The sequence below is a fragment of the Dermacentor andersoni genome, chromosome 4 (assembly GCF_023375885.2).
Source record: "Dermacentor andersoni chromosome 4, qqDerAnde1_hic_scaffold, whole genome shotgun sequence".
In the NCBI taxonomy this organism is placed as follows: Eukaryota; Metazoa; Arthropoda; class Arachnida; order Ixodida; family Ixodidae; genus Dermacentor; species Dermacentor andersoni.
In genome coordinates, this window is record NC_092817.1 from 58,675,915 (window position 1) to 58,696,146 (window position 20,232).

Sequence of the window (20,232 nt, forward strand, 5' to 3'; positions counted from 1 at the left end):
ACAACATCGCTGTGCCAACTCTTCTTTGCTGAAGATCTGTTTTAGCGGCATTTTTAACTCTCCGTTACATGCCGCTGTGATTTTAGACAAGCCACCGCAAGCTAAGTAAAGTGGACCAATCGCAAACATCGGCCGCTCCCTCTTCATCTGGTGATCTATTTTCAGTGCACTGGATCGGCCCTATCTAAACCCTCTCCACTTGAGCGTGCTCCTCAACTCTTGTCAGCCAATTAGATAAGAAAAACCACTCAATGTAGGCATTGTTATTAGTTTTGAAAGCAAACAAAAGTGACTTCCTATAAACGAGGAGAGTGTTTGATTGGGCTGTTCAGGCAATGTTGTGGGTCACCGCCTGATGCTTACGTCGGCGGTTACATAAATTTGACATCAAGAGATTGGAATAAAAACATATTGGAATAGTGTTGTGTTATAGGGCCCCTGTTTCACAGCACGTGGTGCCATCGGAAGCGTAGCACACTCTTTTAATAGATGATAACCTATACGCGACGCTGTTCCTTGCTGCAGACTGCGATCGTATACGTTTTCTGGCCACTAGATCCCGTGTGAACAAGAAAAGGCGCCAGGCGTGCGAGATCGAGAACAGTATATAGCCACCCGTGTCACTTGAAAATGACGGTACGCAAAGTTTCTTATTTCGGTACCAGCAAATCTCTGCCCGGGTCCTTGCACGCCGCATTCACAGCTATCGCCGCCAAACCTATTGCAATAGGCATCTTCACCTATCTGTTTTACAGTGTGTGGTGTGTAGTGCCATTGGTAGCATACTGCATGCTTTTAGTAGGCGATAATCCAAACGCGCCGCCTTTCCCTGCTGCAGGCAGTGCAATGTGGGCATCATGTTTCGTGGTGATGGCATCCCGCATCGCCCACCAGCTCAACTTTGCTTTGGTTTCCCGCCGCCCTCTTAAATTTAACGCAATAGGAAAACAACAAAATGCGTCTGTCTCCGGCCGCCAGGGCACCACCGCACACGTCGGCCGGCCGCAACAATCTACGCGACGCTTCGCATTACATAGATGTCAACAATAGTTGAGTCTGTCCATTCTTTTTTTTTACTTCGGATTGTATGTTTTGCCAGTTAGTACGTTTCTTTCTCGCATTTTTTTCAAAACATAGGAACGAGGTTCTACTGTATTGCTTATTTTTTCAAAAGTCTTTAACAAGTTAAAGATTATCCTTTATTAAACGTTTGTACACTTGCGTTTCAAACTTGGTTCCACCTCTCAAACATTAATATATGGTCCTACAAAAGTAAATAACCATCTTTCAACCTCATTAAATGTTCCCGGCAAAAATTTTGATTAATCGATTAATCGATGAAAACCCTTGATTTGAAAGCAAATAATTGATTAAGGACTAAGATGATGAATGAATAATTATTAATCGAACAAAAATATTAATCGACTATCCATGTACTCTTGACATTTATTTGGCCTAACTTGCCATTATGCTCGGAACTAAGAGCAACCATTTGCATTATGTGGACAGTAGAGTGACTGGTATAATTTTGATTGCTTTGCGAGCTATGTCCACAAGATGTGACGAACACTTTATTTACTGATTTGTTGTGCGTGAAGTAATGACTTCTACGCATTTCTGCCCACTGTAGTCATTGCATTCTACTGTCAACCCAATGCACATAAAGCATCATCTATGAAAGTTTGTTCGGCCTCTAGCATGAAGTTTCACTGCTCACCAGTATGTGTAAGGTGGATGATTTTAAGCAAGAACTGGAGTGGGATTGTGCAAGTGCCTCACTTTCCAAGCATTTGCTGTGCTTCCTATATCATCGGATAGGCGGTGTTCACCTAGCTAAGCAGATGATCGCTGGCTGCAGCGAATCACGAGAGCGCAAGCAAGTGTTCGTAAAGCGAGATGCTTGCACTATCTCGCCCACAAAGACAAGTGATGCCAAGTTGTGCTGCATAGTTGATGCAAAACGTGCACGAAGCAAATAACACAATGACACGCTATATTATGCGGAAACTTGATTGTTGTGGACAACACAGGTGGTTCTAAATGGTGTAATGGGGGATTTGAAACTATCAGAGTACTGATATGTCTTGTTGTTCTAGCCAGTGGACCATTACATTTAAGCGGACAAAGAGACAATGAGAAATGCAGCCCAATGCATTGCTGTGTCTTGTCCACCTTTTTTTTTGCTTGGCTTCATTTCTGTGCTTCTTTAAGTGTCATCAAAATAAATGTACAACTTTGGAATTTCATGAGCACACATAGTTCACACATATGTGAAGAAGAATATGTTCAAGGAAAACTAAAAAGGTTGACACCAGTAGCCCAAGAGGGCAGTCACTGCCCATGCCATGAAACAGTTTTTTTACGAAACATCACAGTGCTGCTGAGACAAATATTATATTGCAGCCTTCCATTAAGTCTAATGCATTGTGTGTGAATGTGGCTGTCCTTGGCTATGTTTTAGTTCATAATGCTTTGGCCACAGGCATGTTAAGCCAGACTGTCCAAGACATCACAGGGATGATTGATTATTTAATGTTCATAACATATTTATTGGCGGCAGCATACTATGTCCCATCATTCCTGTTACAGATACTGAAACATGTGGAGCTGCATCACTTCTTTGGAAGTATGTGAGCCTTGTTGCCTGCCATGTTGAAGACATCCTCTCTGTTGCTTCAGTTCTTGGCTCACTTTCGCCACACCACTTTGCACTTGCTGCTTCCATCCTTGAGCAAGAACTTACAGGTTTGGGAGTTCGTGCATCATTCTCATTTTTCTGCTCTTCTAATGCAGCATGCATTGCTGCATTTCACTTGTGTTACTCGTTATATTGCTGCTATTGCTCACTGAAATGCTGACCTAAGCCTTCACAGGGTCTGAGCTTTGAAAGACATTAGCAGGGCTCTGGAATTATATTTTACATGTTAAATTTCACAACATTTGCTAATGCCGTGTGTGTGTTGACATAGAAATAGATCATACTGTTCATTTTGCAAATCATTTAAATGTGTATTACCGCCATGGTGGCTTAGTGGCTATGGTGTTGTGCTGCTAAGTACAAGATCGAGGGATCAGATTCCGGCCGCAGCAGCCGCATTTCGATGGGGGTGAAATGCAAAAACACTTGTGTCTCATGCATTGGCGGCACATTAAAAATCCCTAGGTTTGCCCAAATTTCCAGAGTCCCCCACTACAGCATGCCTCATAGTCAAATCTTGGTTTTAGCACGTAAAACGCCAGAATTCAATTCAATTCATTGAAATGTGAATTTTTTATCCAGCACCTTTCACTACTTCTATGGGGAAAGGATTACCTTCTTTAGTCAAATCCACTTATGATGGTTTCATTTATGACAAATGCTCATTATTATGGTGTGATCGTCATAGTTTTTATGTCACTGATGGCACAATGTGCCGAGTAGAATGAGGGCGTGCAAAATAGTACCGTATTTGCACGATTCTAACGTGTACCTCTTTTGAATAAAAAGTGCATTGAAATTTGCATGCACATTATAAACGTAACTAATTCTACTATAAAAAATGAAACCGATTCTAACTCAAAAAGAAAACCTTGATGCTAGCCACACTGTCATCGAACGGAAGTTTTTTAATGTCTTGGTTAGTGGTTGTCATTTTCCAGTTTGCTGTAAGTGTGGCCTTTCTAATGCCTTAAATAGAACTGAAGATGACTTTCTGTGGTCGGTAGACAATGAAAAGGAGGTGTCGTCGGAGTACAATAGCGACTAGCCGATAAGATTCAGCTGTGTGTCTGTCTGTTTGCCTTTGTATGTTCCATAACGTTGTTCCAACACTTTATGCGTCGACTCAGGTTCCATTACTTGATGTGTGTGGTGGAATTGGCACCTAGTTATTCTTTAAAATATTTGGGCAGTAATATAACTGCGTTTTACAATCATGGCTGCGGTAGAATTGTGCAAATACAGTAACTAATTTAAGGGGAGACTGCTTTTTCGAGCTAAAAATTGGACGGGACATCTTTTTATGTTCCTTTGCTCTAAGCTGGTGCAAAGCATTTATTTTTCGTTGATTGGACTCCAGTGTCATCCTTGATGGATTTAGCCGTTGTCATAATTACCATGAATATGTCGTGAATTGTTTTTCGTTGTTATCTCAAAACAGTACTGCTGATGTCATCACAGTTATGAAGTGATAATATTTCTGGTTCTACTTATCCTATCACAATAATTATTTTTGTTGGAAAGGTACACAATTGGAGAGTGCAGTAGGCCTATAATATGAAAAAAATATTATTACAGAAATTTTCAGAAAGTAATAATTTGTCCTGGGTGTTACTATAGGTTCTTACTTTAAAAAGTTTGCCATGCTATTACTTTGGCTCAAATTAGCCTAGAGCATTCAGTCTGTAGCATTACAAACTCTGATCATTCATAATTTTTGCATGTTGATATTTATTACACTATATACAGTTTAGTAAATAGCTAATTTCTAAGCAAGTTATAAAAAAACAGATTTTTTTTTAATTTCTAGAAGGTTGTTTACTCTGCAAGAAAATAAATGTACATCTTAAGCTAGCACATTGAAATACATATACTTGGCAAGTTTCATCAGTATTTACCCAGAAATTAAAAAAAAGAATTATTTGAAGCACACGGTCACTTCTTAAAATGAAAGTACTACTAGCCCCCTTTCACTGGCCCAAAAGATATACATATACTATCATCAATGCATCCAATATCCTCCTCCTTCTCTTTTTTTTCTTTCAGTTTTCATTTACCCTACATGTATGACCAAGGGCATGACTGAAAGAGGCAGGGAAGCCTGTCCCTCGTAGTAGTGCTAACCTAAAAAGATCTGCTAACCTAAAAGGCTGCGTAGTTTATGTTAGACTAAGCTAACATAAACTATGCAGCCTTTTAGGTTAGCAGATCCTTTACACCAATTCAAGGCTTTACTTTTCTTTTTCGAATGTTTTAGTTTAATTAGTGTTGGTGCTGGAATGCGTAATTGTAAAATGTGTTTTTTTCTGTAAAGTATGACCAACCTAAGCATGCTATATTTTATGCCACAAATTTTATCATTTCATCATTGACTGCATAGGGGAAAACAGTAGAGACGAGGAAAAGAAAGTCTTGTTACTTCCCTGTAGGTCACCTGGTATGAACAGCCAGCAAGTGTGAAGTTGCTAACCAACTCCTAGAGTCGGTAGCGTCGGTCGCTGAAGCTGTTCCTAGGCCTATTGTCATCATAACAGTTAATGGCACTGACTCCAGATGTATCGCACCAGTTCCTAAATTAATGGTGTTAAGAAAACAAGACCACAAACAGTTAGTGTCATTAACCCTGCCTGTATGGCATGGGCATCTCTTTCGCTTGCAGGTGTCCTGCTTCCAGAACTGCTTGTCTCCCTTGTTCTCCTGGAGAGCACTGTGCCCGAGATGATGCATGTTGTGGACGCTGCACCATTGTTGTCACCACTACTGGAGAGCCTTGACTGCTTCAACCAACTGGCTCCAGGGGCCCACCTGGAAGACACGCAGGACCTGTCGTGGCCTGGGGTTGGAGGAGGCACACTGACACCACCGCCATTGAGTCGGCAGGGCCCCACAGAAGATGTGCTCACGTTGCGCAAAGCAGACGTGGAAAACCACAACCGGGATGGGGGCCTCTGGATCGTCATTGGAGGCAGGGTGTATGACCTGCAAGAGTTCAGACTATCTGCTCCCTGTGGTGCTGATACTTTTGCAAAATATGCTGGTGAGTTCTGGTGTTGATGTTATCAAGCATAGTTCTGCATAGCCTTGAAGTAATGTGCTGAGGTTTTCAAAAATGTTTTTAAGTCATGGAAGTCAGAAAAAAAATAGTGATGTGAGAATACTTGAAAACTTCGAATATTCAATTTGAATCACTTAGTGTTCGATTCAATTCGAAAGACTCTTTTACTATTCGAAGTATTCGAAAACCCAGAAATTGCTGCTGTCATTCTCTTTAAGTCAGCTTTGCAGTACAGCAGTGTTATGCAGTGAAGTATATTAGTGCGGTGCAGGACAGTCAAACCTCGATATAATGAAATTGTACTTGTAGTGGAAAACTTTGCTAAATCGTGAATTTCGTTAATTCGAGGTTTTAATGCCTTATCAGTGAAAGCAACTTCACAAATTCCCAGAACATTCCTGGTGGATGTTATCTTGTTACTAAGCACTTATAACCAAATCGCAAGAAGGTCGGGTCATAATAATGCAGTTAGGAGCACGAGCGTGTGTGGTGCAGGTTGCACCGAGAGCAATAAATTGACATGGCTCACAGTGTCTTGAGATTTATGTGTGTTGGGTCGCATGACACTGTAAATCTTGGATGTCATGGCTGACCATGCTTAGTGCCTGTAGCCAGCGCCTACAGATGAAAACAAAGGTGTAAATAAATAGGGATATTCGTCCAGAGCAAAAAAAGAAAACGAGTCAGAGTTTCATCAGAAAGGTGATAGTAAAGAGGCAACTGCACGAGGTAAGGTTCGTAGTTTTATCAGTTTCATGCGCACTCAAGCAAAAATTTTATACAATGTACAGTCGCGGACAGAATAAAATAGACCACGGGATCTCCGAAAACGTTCAATTCCCGAGCAGCCTGTAGCAGTAACCAGTAAAACTGCCCACGACAACGTTGTTAGCATATTCTAGTCGAGGTCCAAAATGCAAATACCAGATTGCATTGTGAGGTTGCGGAGATATTCAGCTTTTTCTTAGATTTCATGGTCCGTAATATTCTGTCCGTGACTGTACATACTTTTTTTTCTCTACAATCTACATGCACTATGTTTTCACACAAGGTAAAAATAAATATGTTTTGTTGTTTCTCAATTATAATATCTTGTGCATAAAATAAAATCTTTAGATCTTCATACATTTGTGATATTTATTAAAGCATGTTTCTATCTGCTGCTCTGTGCAATTATTTTGGGGATTGTAGGGGAGTTGTACATTGCTGTTTAGAATCGTTTCCAGGCGGGATAAGGGTGAGAACTTTACGAGCAGAAATGCTAAAGGTTCATGATTATATTGCACTTAGTGTTACACTGATGGAAGAACTAATGGACAAATATTTGGTTATGAACATAGTGTTCTGGCCCATTTTTATGTCGAAGTTGTGCGTTAAGGTTATCCAAGTAAAGATATTTCTGATCGAGCATAAAATAGAGCATTTCATTTACAAATTTATTTATTTTTACCAGCGATTGTTTTTAAACATGAAAAAAATTGTTTTTTCATCTGTGGTCCTGACGTCATTTTACATTGTTCCTGACAACTCAATGCAATTACTAATGCAAAGTTTACAGTGCAGAAGCTTGTTTTGTATACAGATGCATGGATTAATTATTCTTATTTTCTTCAGGTCGAGATGCAACACAAGCTTTTGAAGCCGCCCGCCACTCGAAAGAAGCTAGAGAAATGCTGAGCTCCTTTTTCGTGGGAAACTTTGTTGATGTAAGTTTACTGTTCATTAGGTATGGTAACTCCTATTTTCTGTCATTTAGGAGCATGTCCTCAAATTTACAGTGTTGAGCGCACAGCAACCTATTTTATGTCTGTGCAATGACATATTTAGTATGTAGGTAACTGCAGTCAACGACTGATTTTTGGACATGCTCAATAATTCTACACTTTTGTGGCACCATCACGTACCTGATAGAGCCACTGTATATGAAACGGAAATTTTGGACACGGAAACACTTTGCCACCCAAATTTCCGGACTTGTTACTGTGACTGTAGGTATGAAGGCGCATTAATCGAAGCCACCAGCGCCACCATTTTGATTATCTCGCAGGCTGGAAACAGCACTCTTGAATGCCAATCCACTGGCAGCCATACTCACTACCATGGCAAAGCTAGGCCTAACTGCTTCGACGTTCGCTACGAGTTAAGGTTCATGCTATTCGGTGCCATGTTTTTCATTGGAAGAATTTGTCACTGTCAGCAATGGCGCCGACTGAACTGCGGGGAAGCATGGCAAGAGTCATGCATATGCATAATGCTGGTTCCCAAAAGTCAGCTTTGTTTCAATACAGCGGTGTCACGCCATGAAGCATACGTGATGTATTGCGGTGAAGCATATAAAGAATAAAAAGGGGCCTCTGTCACAGGAAGCAGTATGCATTCCTTAAATATACATGCATGCACTCATCATATCCTGTTGCAATATGAGCACCGACACGCCTAACCAGTGTACTGACAAGCCTTCAGAGATAGTTTTGACATGGGTGTGGCGATTTGAGCCCTCGGGGTCATCAAAAGGCATGCATTAATTTTTTTCTGACTGCCTGAATTTCAAATGTTTTCATGGCCCCTAGGCAGTCTGAAAGGTCAGACATTGACTGTAAGAGGTTTGACATATATTGGTGCTGAATAGGCCTTCTAGGAAAAAACTTACATCTTTGCAGTTGTAAAAATGAAACTGCTGATAAAAAGGACTACCATGCCTAACTTAGGCATTAAGGTGCGGTATTTTCTTGTTACAAATTTAATTTTACTTGGCATGTTGCACAAGAACTTAGTCCCCTTGTTTTGTTTACTCCTCATCATACATACTGTCAACTTGAACCGGAAACATTATGTGTTATAAAAGACACAGAGTGCAGTTTGTCGGCTGTGTCTACAAAGGTGTTTACAAGATACTGATATCGTGTGGTAAGCTGTATATAGATCAGTCAGGTCGCTCTCCCAATAATGACCTCCTTCATGAGCATACAAATAATGGGAAAAATGCATGTGATGGTTGGCTGGCACATCATTTTATAAGCTTCAGTTGCAAGCCTTTTGATGCTTGTAAGGTTGTTTGTAAGGATCGGGACCAGTTGACTCATGAAATTATTGAAGCCTATCTGATTTTAGGACTTCGTCCAGATTGTGTGAGCACTCCATCAGTGCTTTTGACTGCCAAAAAGATCAACTTTCTTACAAGGTGATATAGTTGGTGTCACGTGCTGTCAATGAAGCATATATTAGCTGCTGTTCCCACAAATAAAGGTTGTTGTAATTTAGTGCTTGTTCCTGTCCTGTATTTTTCTTACCCACTTGCACTGTTCAAAATCTTTACTATGGCATACCAACCAGCCCAAATTGCCACGATGGTGTCAACTTCAGGTTCCAGGCGGGACATGTCTCAGCTAATGGCGTTAGGAAGTATGTTTGCATAGAAACAGTCAGCATTAGTGTAAAGGAAGATTAGGAAAATGGAACTCAAGGAAATGAAAGTCAGTGGGATGTAATGTTAAAATGCAGACATTATTGAAACAGATTTGTGTGAGGGAGGAATTGCAAAATGGTAATGTATGTCAAAATACATCAAATGCTATCACTTAGCAACACAACTAGTGACGCGTGGTCAAAGGGTCTTTAGAAAATACAGTTTGACTCCTGCTATACATTACTGCTCTCATGTATAGCACGACCAGGAGGCACCATTATTAGTGGACCCCAGCAGCCTGTCATCGCCACTTTGTGATTCGGAGCGCACCCTGGCACACCTACTTGGTCTGCATCTGCAGCAACAGGCCTGTGGGCCGCCTCCCGAGTCCTTTGAGGCTCAACTGATGCCTTGGCTAGAGAGTGCACTACTCCGTGGAGGTGGCCTGCTCAAAACGCTGCCGCCCCACGATCCATTTGAGGAGGAGAAGGGAGAAGCACGGAGCACCGGATCAAGTGCTGCCACCCCTGGTGAGCCAGGCTGCTGCCATCATCTCCTCCGTCATACCCTGCTTTTGCAAAACATTCCAATGTGTTTACCAAAGGGACAAACGCTGGCATTCTCTTATCTTAATGCAGTCGAGTTCCGTTAATTCGACTCTGACGGGACTGACAAAATTGATCGAGTTATCCAGCGGGTTGAATTAAACAAGATGCAGAAAAAAAGACAATGCGAAAACACCACTGATTCATTTGGCATTATTTGCCTGATTCTAAAACACCAAATCAATCGTCTGTCCACTTTCTATCTGTACAAAGAAGAAAACCAACATAGAAATCACATTAAAGCTCCGAAACAAAGTAGCAATCTGATATGCACTCGATTTACTAGCATGAAATATGGGCAAGGGTCTAAATGTGTGCTACACAATGGTGGCTTGTTTTCTAAAGTCAGCTTCGCCGCGATACACCCATATTATGCGGTAAAGCATACAAAGGCAGCAAAGGTGATTAGGTTTCGTGTCAATTGCCACGTGCAGGCAATTTGTGGCCCAATCTTCCTGAAAAAATAAAACAAGAAAAAATGCATGTCATAATCGAGTAAATACCGTAATCAGATATTGTGAGCCATGGTTATTGCTTGAAAGCCTTCCCAGGGCAGGGCGTAAATGAGCATTTTTGATGGGAGATGACATGTCTTCACGCATTCACTGTCGTCTAAGCGTCGCCGAGACAGGCGCTGCCACTAAAAGGGTCGCTACTGAGGTCACCCTAGGGGTCAGGTGCATGCGTGCTGACTGATCAAGTTCGAGTTATTTGGCAAAGGCCAATTTTATGATCGAAATAACAAAACATTGGGCCCATAGAAATGAATGGGTGCCAGCCAGGACCTTTGGTCGGGATTGAATGAACTGAAAAATCGAATTAACCGGACTCGAATTACCAGAATTACATTGTATTTGAAGTGACTTGATGTGCTCTTGAATGTGTTCTTGGGTCTTCCTGTGAGCACTGTGCAACATAGCCAAAGCAAGAGATGCAACAAAGAATTTTGGTCTTGTATTATTGACGTGGCAGCATGTGTACCAGTGCATCTGACAAAACTTTGTCAGACAAAATGCTTGCTGATGCTTTTTACTGGAGTTAAAATTAAGTAAGGCGTTCGTGCAAACTGCCTTTGTTCAAATTATTTTCCCCTCTAGTTTTATGTTAGACTGACATATTTCTGCATGGACTAGCCTTCGTCTCTCAGTAAACTTGCTGGACCGAATGTCTTTACTGATGGGAATGGGGATCAGTGATACCTGGTATTGCCTCACTGTTTTATGCACTAACATACCCTTTCTACTGCCTTGTTTGGGTACTTTGATTTAGTGTCCGGCATGACACCGACAGAGCCAAAGGCGCTGTCTGCTGCATCATCTGCCCCGTCACCAATATCCAGCGCTGTGGCCAGTTGGAGTGAAGACAGCCTGGTTGAGGCCATTGCTGAAGGACGGTTGGAAGAACCTCTGGTTTCTGGCTTTCTGCGAGCAGTTGACGCCTTTTGTGAGCAGCAACATCTTGCTTTGCACATGGACTTTGGAGCTGACCACCCAATTGAAGAAGTGGGCAGGTGAGGGCTAATTCTCTGTGAGTCATTAGGTCATAAGAATGGGAAATCATTGGACAGGTTTTATATGCAGAACCTTATATGCAGTCAAACCTCAATTTAACAAACACGAACATAATTAATTATTGGATGTAACAAAATAAATATAAAATTAGGTGGTCATGCTTTCTTTCAGTGAGTATCTTACTAATACAGCAAATTCTGAGTTGTATGAATGTCAGTTTAACGAATATTTCAGAATAATGAACTTCTAGCAAATCCCTGACGGTTTTCTTATGCATTCTACGGAAAAAATCTTTCAGTTAAATGAATTTCTGAATAGTGAATACAGTAGAACCTGGTTGATACGTTCCCATTACGTAAGTTTTCCCGGCGCCAACGTTTGCAATCGAGAACAGAAAAAAAAAGACCCAGTAGAGTTATACTCATTTGTTACTGGTTCATACGTTCCGAGAAAACACAATTTTTTGGCACCAATGTTCAGCACTTCACCGAACTGCAATCGTATGATACCTTTCCCGGCCGCTAGAGCCCGTGTAAACAAGAAGATGCGTGAGGCGCGCGTGATCGAGAACAGTATACAGTAGAATCTCGGTGATACGAATCTCAAGGGGAGGCGAAAATATTCGTATCACCCGCAATTTCGTATCACCAAAAAACGAGCAAAATCTGTCCCGAAACCATGAGACACGCACAAAAAAAATTTATTTACGAGCAAAAAAGTCGCGTATGTCCTTCTGCGCCTTCTTCTCCGCGAGGTCGGCCAGCAGAGAATTTTGGAAGCTGAAGAACTGGGCTGTAGTGTTCTCACGCACGGTCTCGGACGTCACAGCACGCCGCAGAATATCGAGAGCGTGCATGGTTTCGGCTGCCGACGGTGCTTGCTCTTCACCATTTTGGCACTCGTCTTCTTCATCGTCACTGGTCGAAATTTGAGGCTGTGACGATACATCCTCCACGATGTCTTCCACTGTGCGCAGACCACAGGTGACGAGATCGTCGTCCGCGGTGACGAAATCGTCGGCACTGCAGTCAGCGCCAAGCTGGTTCCAGACATCAACCGGAAATGGATCTGGCACTTGCGAGGTGGTAGCCACTGCGGATTTAAAAATCCCACACTTTGCAAAACAATTCGCGATGGTTGCAGGGGAGACGCGCTCCCAGGCCACTGCAATAAAATGCATGGCGTCCAAAAGACTGATCTGCATATTTGGGTCCTTGCGGTCAATCTTCGCAAGGAGGCGGCACACCAACAAACCTTTAAAGTGGTGCTTCACGTTTCTTATAATGCCAGCATCCAGTGGCTGCAAATGACTAGTGGCGTTCGGGGGCAGGAATACCACTTTGATGCTCTGTAACGTCATGTGCTTTGGATGCGCCGCACACTGGTCCAGCAGCAAAACAATCTTCCTGTTCTTGCATGACATCCTATTGTCCAAGTATGTCACGAACTCCATGAACAGAGCCGACGTCATCCACGCCTTTTTATTGGCTTTATATGTGCAGGGCAAACGACCGGCTGCCTTGAAGCATCGGGGCTTTCGGTATTTTCCAATGACGGTCAGTTTCATTTTTTCTGACCCGTCAGCGTTGCAGCAAAACAAAACAGTCACACGCTGCTTACTTTTCTGTCCTCCCTGGCAGGCTTCGCCCTTGAAGCAGAGACTCTTTTCGGGCTGAAGGTTGTAAAAAAGCCCTGCCTCGTCAATGTTAAAAACATCGCGAGCGTCATATCCCGCGATGAGAGACTGCAGCGTGGTTGCCATCCAATCTTTAACGACGGAGGCGTCAACCTTTTTCCCTTCGCCGCAAACGGTTTTGTAGGAGAGGTCATGCCGTGCCTTAAATCAGTGAATCCAACCACCAGAGGCCTGAAAATTTTCAATTCCAAGCGTGAGTGCGATGTCCGCAGCCTTCTCACGCAGAACTTTTCCGTCAACGTTGACGCCAGCCGCGGTGACCTCTTTAAACCATGTTAGCAGAACTTCTAACTTTACATGGTGAGCAGTCTTCGCTTCTTTGGAGTTTACGCCAAAGTGCTGCACATTCTGCATAATTTGGTCACGCTGACCGACGATGGTAGACAGCGTAGAAATTGGCAGGCCTAATTCCTTGGCCATGTCAATGCGCCTTTTCTTGGGCTCTTCGTCCACCTTCTTCAAAATATCCAGTTTGTCCTTCAAGGACAGCGCCTTCCGCTTTCGCGACATCTTGCTGATTGCAGTACCTTCGCGATCAATGCTCAACGACACACGCAAACAACACGCTGCACTTCCGTAGTCGTCGCGCACGAGGAAACAAAGAAGCGGGAGCTGCTGCTAGCGTGAAGATCTGCTCGCTGGCTGTCGCGGAAAGACCGGCGGAGCGGGCGCACAGGGCCGCGAGAAATGTGGAAAGGACAAATCGCGCTCGGCCGGTTGGGTTGGCTGGTTCGCAGGGCGAACGGACCAATAAGCAGCGGCGCCAGCCTCGGGCAACAACAAAGTAAAAAGAAAAAGGCGAAGAGACCGCCCCCAAAAACGAGAGAGAGCGAGAAAGCTTCCCTTGCCTCGTTAGCCTCCCTGCTGACGCGGAATCCCAAACCAACACGGGCGCACGCTGCGCCGGTCTTTTTTTTTTTTTTTTTTTTGCGCTGGTGGTGGCTCGACGGTTGCGGTACCGAAGTTCGTATTACCCGGCGCGACGCAGAAAAGTGTTCGGAACATCCGAATTTTGGCCCATTGCACACAATGCTTTTGGGCGGGGGAATTTAACGAATTCGTATCACACCGAAATTCGTACCAGCCGGGTTCGTATCACCGAGATTCTGCTGTATAGCTGCCCGTCATGGCAGCTCCACTGCAATACTCACCCACCTGTCTCACATGAAAACGCCGGCGCACACTCAGTTTCTCATTTTAGTACCATCAAATCTTCTCCGAGGTCGCCGTACACGGCATTCACAGCTGTCACAGCCAATCCTATTGCAATAAGCCTCTTCGCCTGTCTTATTTCACAGCGCGTGGGGCTGTCGGAAGCATAGCGCATGCTATTAATAGGCGATAACCAAAACACGCCACCGTTCCCTGCTGCAGACTGCGATCATATACATTTTCTGGCTGCTAGACGCCATGTGAACAAGAAAAGACGCGAGGCGCATGTGATTGAGAACAGTATATAGCCGCCCATCTCATGTGAAAATTATAGCACACGCAGTTCTTTATTCCAGTACTAGCAAATCTCCGCCTGGGTCGTCGCATGCTGCATTCACAGCTATTGCCACCAATCCTATTGTGATAAGCACGTTCACCTATCTGTTTTACAGTGCGTGGTGCGTAGTGCCATTGGTAGCATACTGCGTGCCTTTAGTAGGCGAAAATCTAAACGCGCCACCGTTCTCTGCCACAGGCAGCGCGATGGGGGCATCACGTTTCATTACGGTGGCATCTGGCATTGCCCACCAGCTCAATTTCATTTTGGTTTCCCCTTGCCCTCTTAAAACACCACGCAACAGGAAAACAACAAAACGTGTCTCTGGCTGCCGGAGCACCACCAGCTCTACCCACGCATTATGTAGATTTCAACAATAATTGAGTCTGTCAAAGTTTTTTAGTTACTTTGGATTGTACGTTTCCCGGTTAGTACGTTTTTTCTCCCGTTTTTTTTTTCGATACGTATGAATGAGGTTCTACTGTATTTCAGTCGAACGAACTTGATCATTGGATCCTGGCAACACTTCGAAGCAACACTTTGTCAGAAGGCTGTGTGCAGTGTGACAGTGAGCTCGTTACCGGTGCTGAACTATCGGACCTGAAAATTGTTTTCAGTGTTCGTCCCAAAGAAGAAGAGTGTGACGAGGAAGCTGCAATGGCAGAGGCAGATTCAAATCCTTTAACTCTATCCGAAGCTGTAGGATGCCTTGGAAAGTTGCAAGACTTTGTGTCTCAGCAGCAAGCTGTGCCAGAGGAAGAACACAAAAACATACTCTCTTGACAGCTTTGTTACTTCGTGTGCTTTAAGAGCACCAGTGCAAATGAAAATTAATTTTTTTTCAAGGTGAGATAGACAGCAACATAACTATTATGCACTTTGTATATACAATGAAACCTCTTTAAACCGTACCCTCTTAAACAGTAGTTTCATTTTAAAAGTAGTAAAGTCTGTGGGGAGATACGAGGTTCTCATCCGTACTCCTGGGACAAAGGAACGACAGTACACGGTAGTGCAAACAATCACAAGGGCATTTATTGCACCTTTCATAGATCAATGCCAGCTAGCCGAGTTGCTATCCCCAAAACATGCCGATGGGCGCGCGACAAATCTAGAAGTTCGACTTACCGCGACCGCATTGCGAGCGAATATGTTCGCCCCATGTTGGATCCCAACGCCTGGTCGTTCGCGTGTTCGGTCACGCCAACGGTCGTGCGTTCGAAGGCGGCCACGCGAGGCGGTCTCGCAGAAGCATGGTCGCAGCGCGCGCGGAACGTCCGGCGCTGTTCGCCGACCCGCCGGGAAAGAGGCAGCCCCTTGTCCCTCGGCGCCCGAGTAACCCCGCCGCGGCGCGACGGTCGCGCCATCTCTCGCACCGCGCTTGTACCACTCCGAGCGCCGCGGGCGCCAGGCCACGCGAGCCGTGCGGGAGAACAGCATATCAGGGGATGCGCTATGCGGGAAAAACATCAGGGGACGCGCGAGAGTCGCGCATCCCCACATCCCCCCAACCTTAAATCACTACATATTCCGGCGAAACATTTCACACAGTCTAACATCAACACGTGCTTCGCGAACAATGTGGTACATGCAACAGTGGCCGCGCCGGGGAAATGTCCACACGCTGTCCATAACATGCGAGCCGACTGTCCTTGGGGTACACCGCTGGCGTCCGCCGGTCACCGCAGCAGCTTTGCGACTCGACGGCACGATCCCAGGCCAGGACTCCGGAGGCGACGACGCAGTAGTCGGTACGAGCAAGTGTCGCTCGCGCCGACGCGCCCTGCTGGCAAGAGCCGCCGTAGCTGTCGGTGACCGCTGGCTCCTTTGTCCGCCGCCGAGGGTTGTGAGCTGGATGCAGGAGGCCGCCGAAGTCGCTGCGCCGAACTGGCCACAGCATCACCATCGCCTGGGGTGACTCGATCGTAGTCCGGGGCAGCCGCGCAGACGATGTGCAGGTGACAGCCAGCCAGGGGAGACTCCAATCACGCTGCGTACACTCAAAACACTCGGCAAACACTAAAGTAGTGCAAGGGAGAGGAATTCTGCATGCGCATCGCCCACGTGGTACGATGTTCAACTCGGCTAGCAAAAGATCGGGCAGCTACTCAGATGCTAAGTTCACGTGAACGAAGCTCGCTTTCTTGAGTCGAACGAGTAATTTCAATTCGTGCGAGGCTAACTAGAATGAGGGAAGCAAATTGCAACGCCTCAACGCCACGGTCCACCAGGTTGTGTCCCTCCACGTGCGACAGGCAGCTTCGTAAAGCCTTAGGCCTAAATCATCGCTACTCTGACAACAACCGGCATCCAAAAACAACACCCAAAATGGGCGCAAAACAGGCAGCCGCGAGGAGACGTTAGCTCTGTGAGGTGGTCCTACTCCGCTCGGTGCACACAGCATCCGAGTTGACGGCGCCCACCGTCCCAGACGGTGTCGGAGCGCCCGGTGCCAGGCCGCAATACCAGTCAGCCCGTCGTGGCACCCGTGGCCCGCGGCCACCCGGCTCCCAGAGCCGCGACTTCATCCGAGTCAAAGAGATAGAAGAAGCTATTTACATAAGAAATTCGGACCACCCACGAGGCTTCCGTACTCACTCGCTTCAGGCTTGCCACTGCTCCGCGGGCGCTCAGCCTCGCTCTCCCAGGATGCAGACCACGTGGCTCTCGTACCGACGAATGTCATTAAAAAAAAAACACTTGCGAAAAGGCTTAGCATGCTGATAAGTTCAAACACACTACAGCCACCGTCGCCTCGCTCAAGAAACCACGCCGCCGACGCTAGCGATCAAAATCCACGCTAGGCCTACGCTTCGGTTCAAACAAAGGTCTTGAACGAAGCAACACTTAAAATTATCGTCCGATGCCCCAAGAGGTCCACGTTGGGCAGCCAGATGTGGGAGATACGGGTTCTCCTCCGTACTCTTGGGACAAAGGAACGACAACACAGTAGTGCAAACAATCACAAGGGCATTTATTGCACCTTTCATAGATCAATGCCTGCTAGCCAGCCGAGTTGCTATCCCCAAAACATGCCGATGGGTGCGCGACAAATCTAGAAGTCCGACTCACCACGACCGCAAAGCGAGCGAATATGTTCGCCCCATGCTGGATCCCAACGCCTGGTCGTTCGCGTGTACAGTCACGCCAACGGTGTCCAAGGCGGCCACGCGAGACGGTCTCGCAGAACCATGGATTGGCGCGCGCGCGCGGTACGTCCGGCGCTGTTCGCCGACCCGCCGGGAAAGAGACCGCCCCTTGTCCCTCGGCGCCCGAGTAACCCCGCCGCGGCGCGACGGTCGCGACATCTCTCGCACCGCGCTTGTACCACGCCGCGGGCGCCAGGCCACGCGAGCCGTGCGGGAAAACAGCATATCAGGGGATGCGCTATGCGGGAAAACATCAGGGGACGCGCGAGAGTCGCGCATCCCCACAAGTCAAATCTCCGACTCAGCGGCCATTGAACATAATGTGTTTTGTATCCGCATAAACCGTACCAGCTTATAGTGTACGTATCGGTTAACACATACTTTTTCCACTTTTTGTCGCGCAAACACGGCGGAGTGTCGTCTCAATCGGGCGGCCAGGCAGAACAAGCCTCAGAGATTGGAACAACCACCTCCAAGCACCCTTTGTGTTTGTGCGTGAAGCCACATCAACATCATTTCGGCGCCGTGCCGGAGAGCGCTGTGGTGTCGTGCAAGCGAGGACTCGCGCCATGCCGAAGCTCGGATAAAAAAGACACCGGGTGCTCAGCATAGAAGAAAAATTAGACATAGTTTGTGCTGTTGAACGTGACACGAAGAAGTTGGCGCTGGCACGCGACGGGGATCTGCTGTTGACTATGGTGTGTGGCATTTGGAATGCGAAGAAGTTGCTCGGCAGTGCTGCTGCAGCCCCAAAGAGATGTCGGCTATGAGTTTCGACTTTTCGCCATCGTTGCCTCTGTTGTTGCCGAAACGTGGACTAGCGACAGTGATGAGGATGACACGGAAAGCGACAGCACGGGCGATTCAGGCCTGACAGTGGCAGAATCTGCGCGTTACGTCAGCCTCGTGAATGCAATCGTCGTGACGAGAACAGGAGACCTCTTGCTTGTCCAGTGGAGGCATCATGCTTGCATTTCTTTCACATAGACCAGATTGATAATTATTTTTCTTGCCAATATTGGTATGTATGGTTATAATAAATATTTGATATAATAAAGGTATTTTCACATTGGAAGAGACAACGTTGTAACAAGGTTCAACTATAAAAAATTAAAAATGATATTCTGGGGTTTTACTTGCCAAAACCATGATCTAATTATGAGGCATGTCATAGTGGGGGACCCCGGATTAATTTTGACAACTTGGGGTTCCTTAATGGGCACCCAATGCATGGTACACAGGCATTTTTGCATTTTGCCTCCATCGAGATGCGGCAGCCGCGCCCAGAAACCAGGGGTGAATCTCCGCATGGCTGCCATTGGCTGTTTTGAAGCAGATGCTCTTTCGACGCTAGCGCCAAGGTCCCCTTCAGTTACGGCCCTAACAGGAGGGCGATTCTTTAGCAAAATGGCAGTACACACGATTGTTTATGTTGTCATGGCAACAGGAACAGCAGCCGCTTACTTTTCTTTCGTTTTTGCCTCTACATCGCATACAGGCAAAAACGGTCTCGTTTTTTATTTTTTTTTAATATCATGCACGCGCGCTACGTTGCACATTGGCATTGCTTGCAAGCTGGCGTGTGGTGCACTGTGGGCTATATGTTGGCACGCACGCAGTCTTGCACATACTTGTATTATACAAGCATGTGCCGGGACATAAAAAAATTCCGCTTCCAACACAACAGATCTTTGGTCTGGTTTTATTGATGTCGTTTCCGAGAAAAGAAGTGTCTTATAATGTGGTGTGATACACACTCAAAAGATGAACAAAAGTGAAAGGTGCATCACATATATATATGAGCACTAAACACAAAAGTTCACAGACAGTTAAATAACACACAAAAGAACACTAGAAAATGCGAAGGCTGTTTCATGTATGCATAAATACAGTCGATTCCGAATATATTGAACTCGAAGGGGATCGCGAAATAGTTCGATATATCGATGATTCAAAATATAAAATATGCATGTCAAAAGCTTCTCTAACAACTCCACACATCTCAAGGCAGTTTCCCGATGTCGTGACTAACGGGAACTTACCGATCTGTGCCTCCAAGGCGCGTAAAAAAACAAAAACACAGCGCGATGACCAGAGCACTTTATTTCGGAAGAAAAAGATCTGTGACCTTTGCTTGCTTTTTCTTCTGCACCATCAGGTTCATTAAGCTGTCCTCAAGCTTGTTGACATTGTCCAAATGAGAAAGGCCAGCTCCTTCCATTGTGCCACAACAGCGGCGAATGACGCTGAAAGCTGATGCAAATTCAGCTGCAGTGCATGGTGGTCGGTCCTCTTCGTCGGAACCTTCGCCGCTGCTTGAGTCTGCGTCCTCGTCATACACGATGTCAGCCACAATCTCCGCATCAGCGCAATCCGCTACAGCTTGCACGCCGTCGTCAGTGCTGACGAAGTCGCGTGCTGTAACGCCGCCTGGGATGGCGCCTGGGAATGTCAAGAGCTTGCGAAATTTGCTGTCCAGGCATCCAGCGTCATGGGACGCGCACACGACACACTCCAGGGCGACTGGACTGCACTGCCTTCAGCTTAACATCGGCTTTGTTCTTGAGGATTGTACTCAACGTGTTTCGAGGAATTCTGAACGCCGCGGCGACCGCCGACTTTT

The 20,232-nt window shown here is 45.7% G+C and overlaps 1 protein-coding gene across 8 annotated transcripts in view; it reads left to right on the forward strand.

Annotated features, from left to right (window-relative positions):
- Window positions 1–20,232, forward strand: part of HERC2 (E3 ubiquitin-protein ligase HERC2) — a 180,132-nt gene that overhangs the window by 47,801 nt on the left and 112,099 nt on the right. For all 8 annotated transcript variants that reach the window (XM_055073822.2, XM_055073825.2, XM_055073824.2 and 5 more), the window contains 5 exons: window positions 2,590–2,745; window positions 5,358–5,735; window positions 7,368–7,459; window positions 9,419–9,689; window positions 11,034–11,274. In XM_055073822.2, coding sequence (XP_054929797.1) covers window positions 2,590–2,745; window positions 5,358–5,735; window positions 7,368–7,459; window positions 9,419–9,689; window positions 11,034–11,274 — 1,138 coding nt within the window. The remainder of the gene's footprint in view (window positions 1–2,589; window positions 2,746–5,357; window positions 5,736–7,367; window positions 7,460–9,418; window positions 9,690–11,033; window positions 11,275–20,232) is intronic.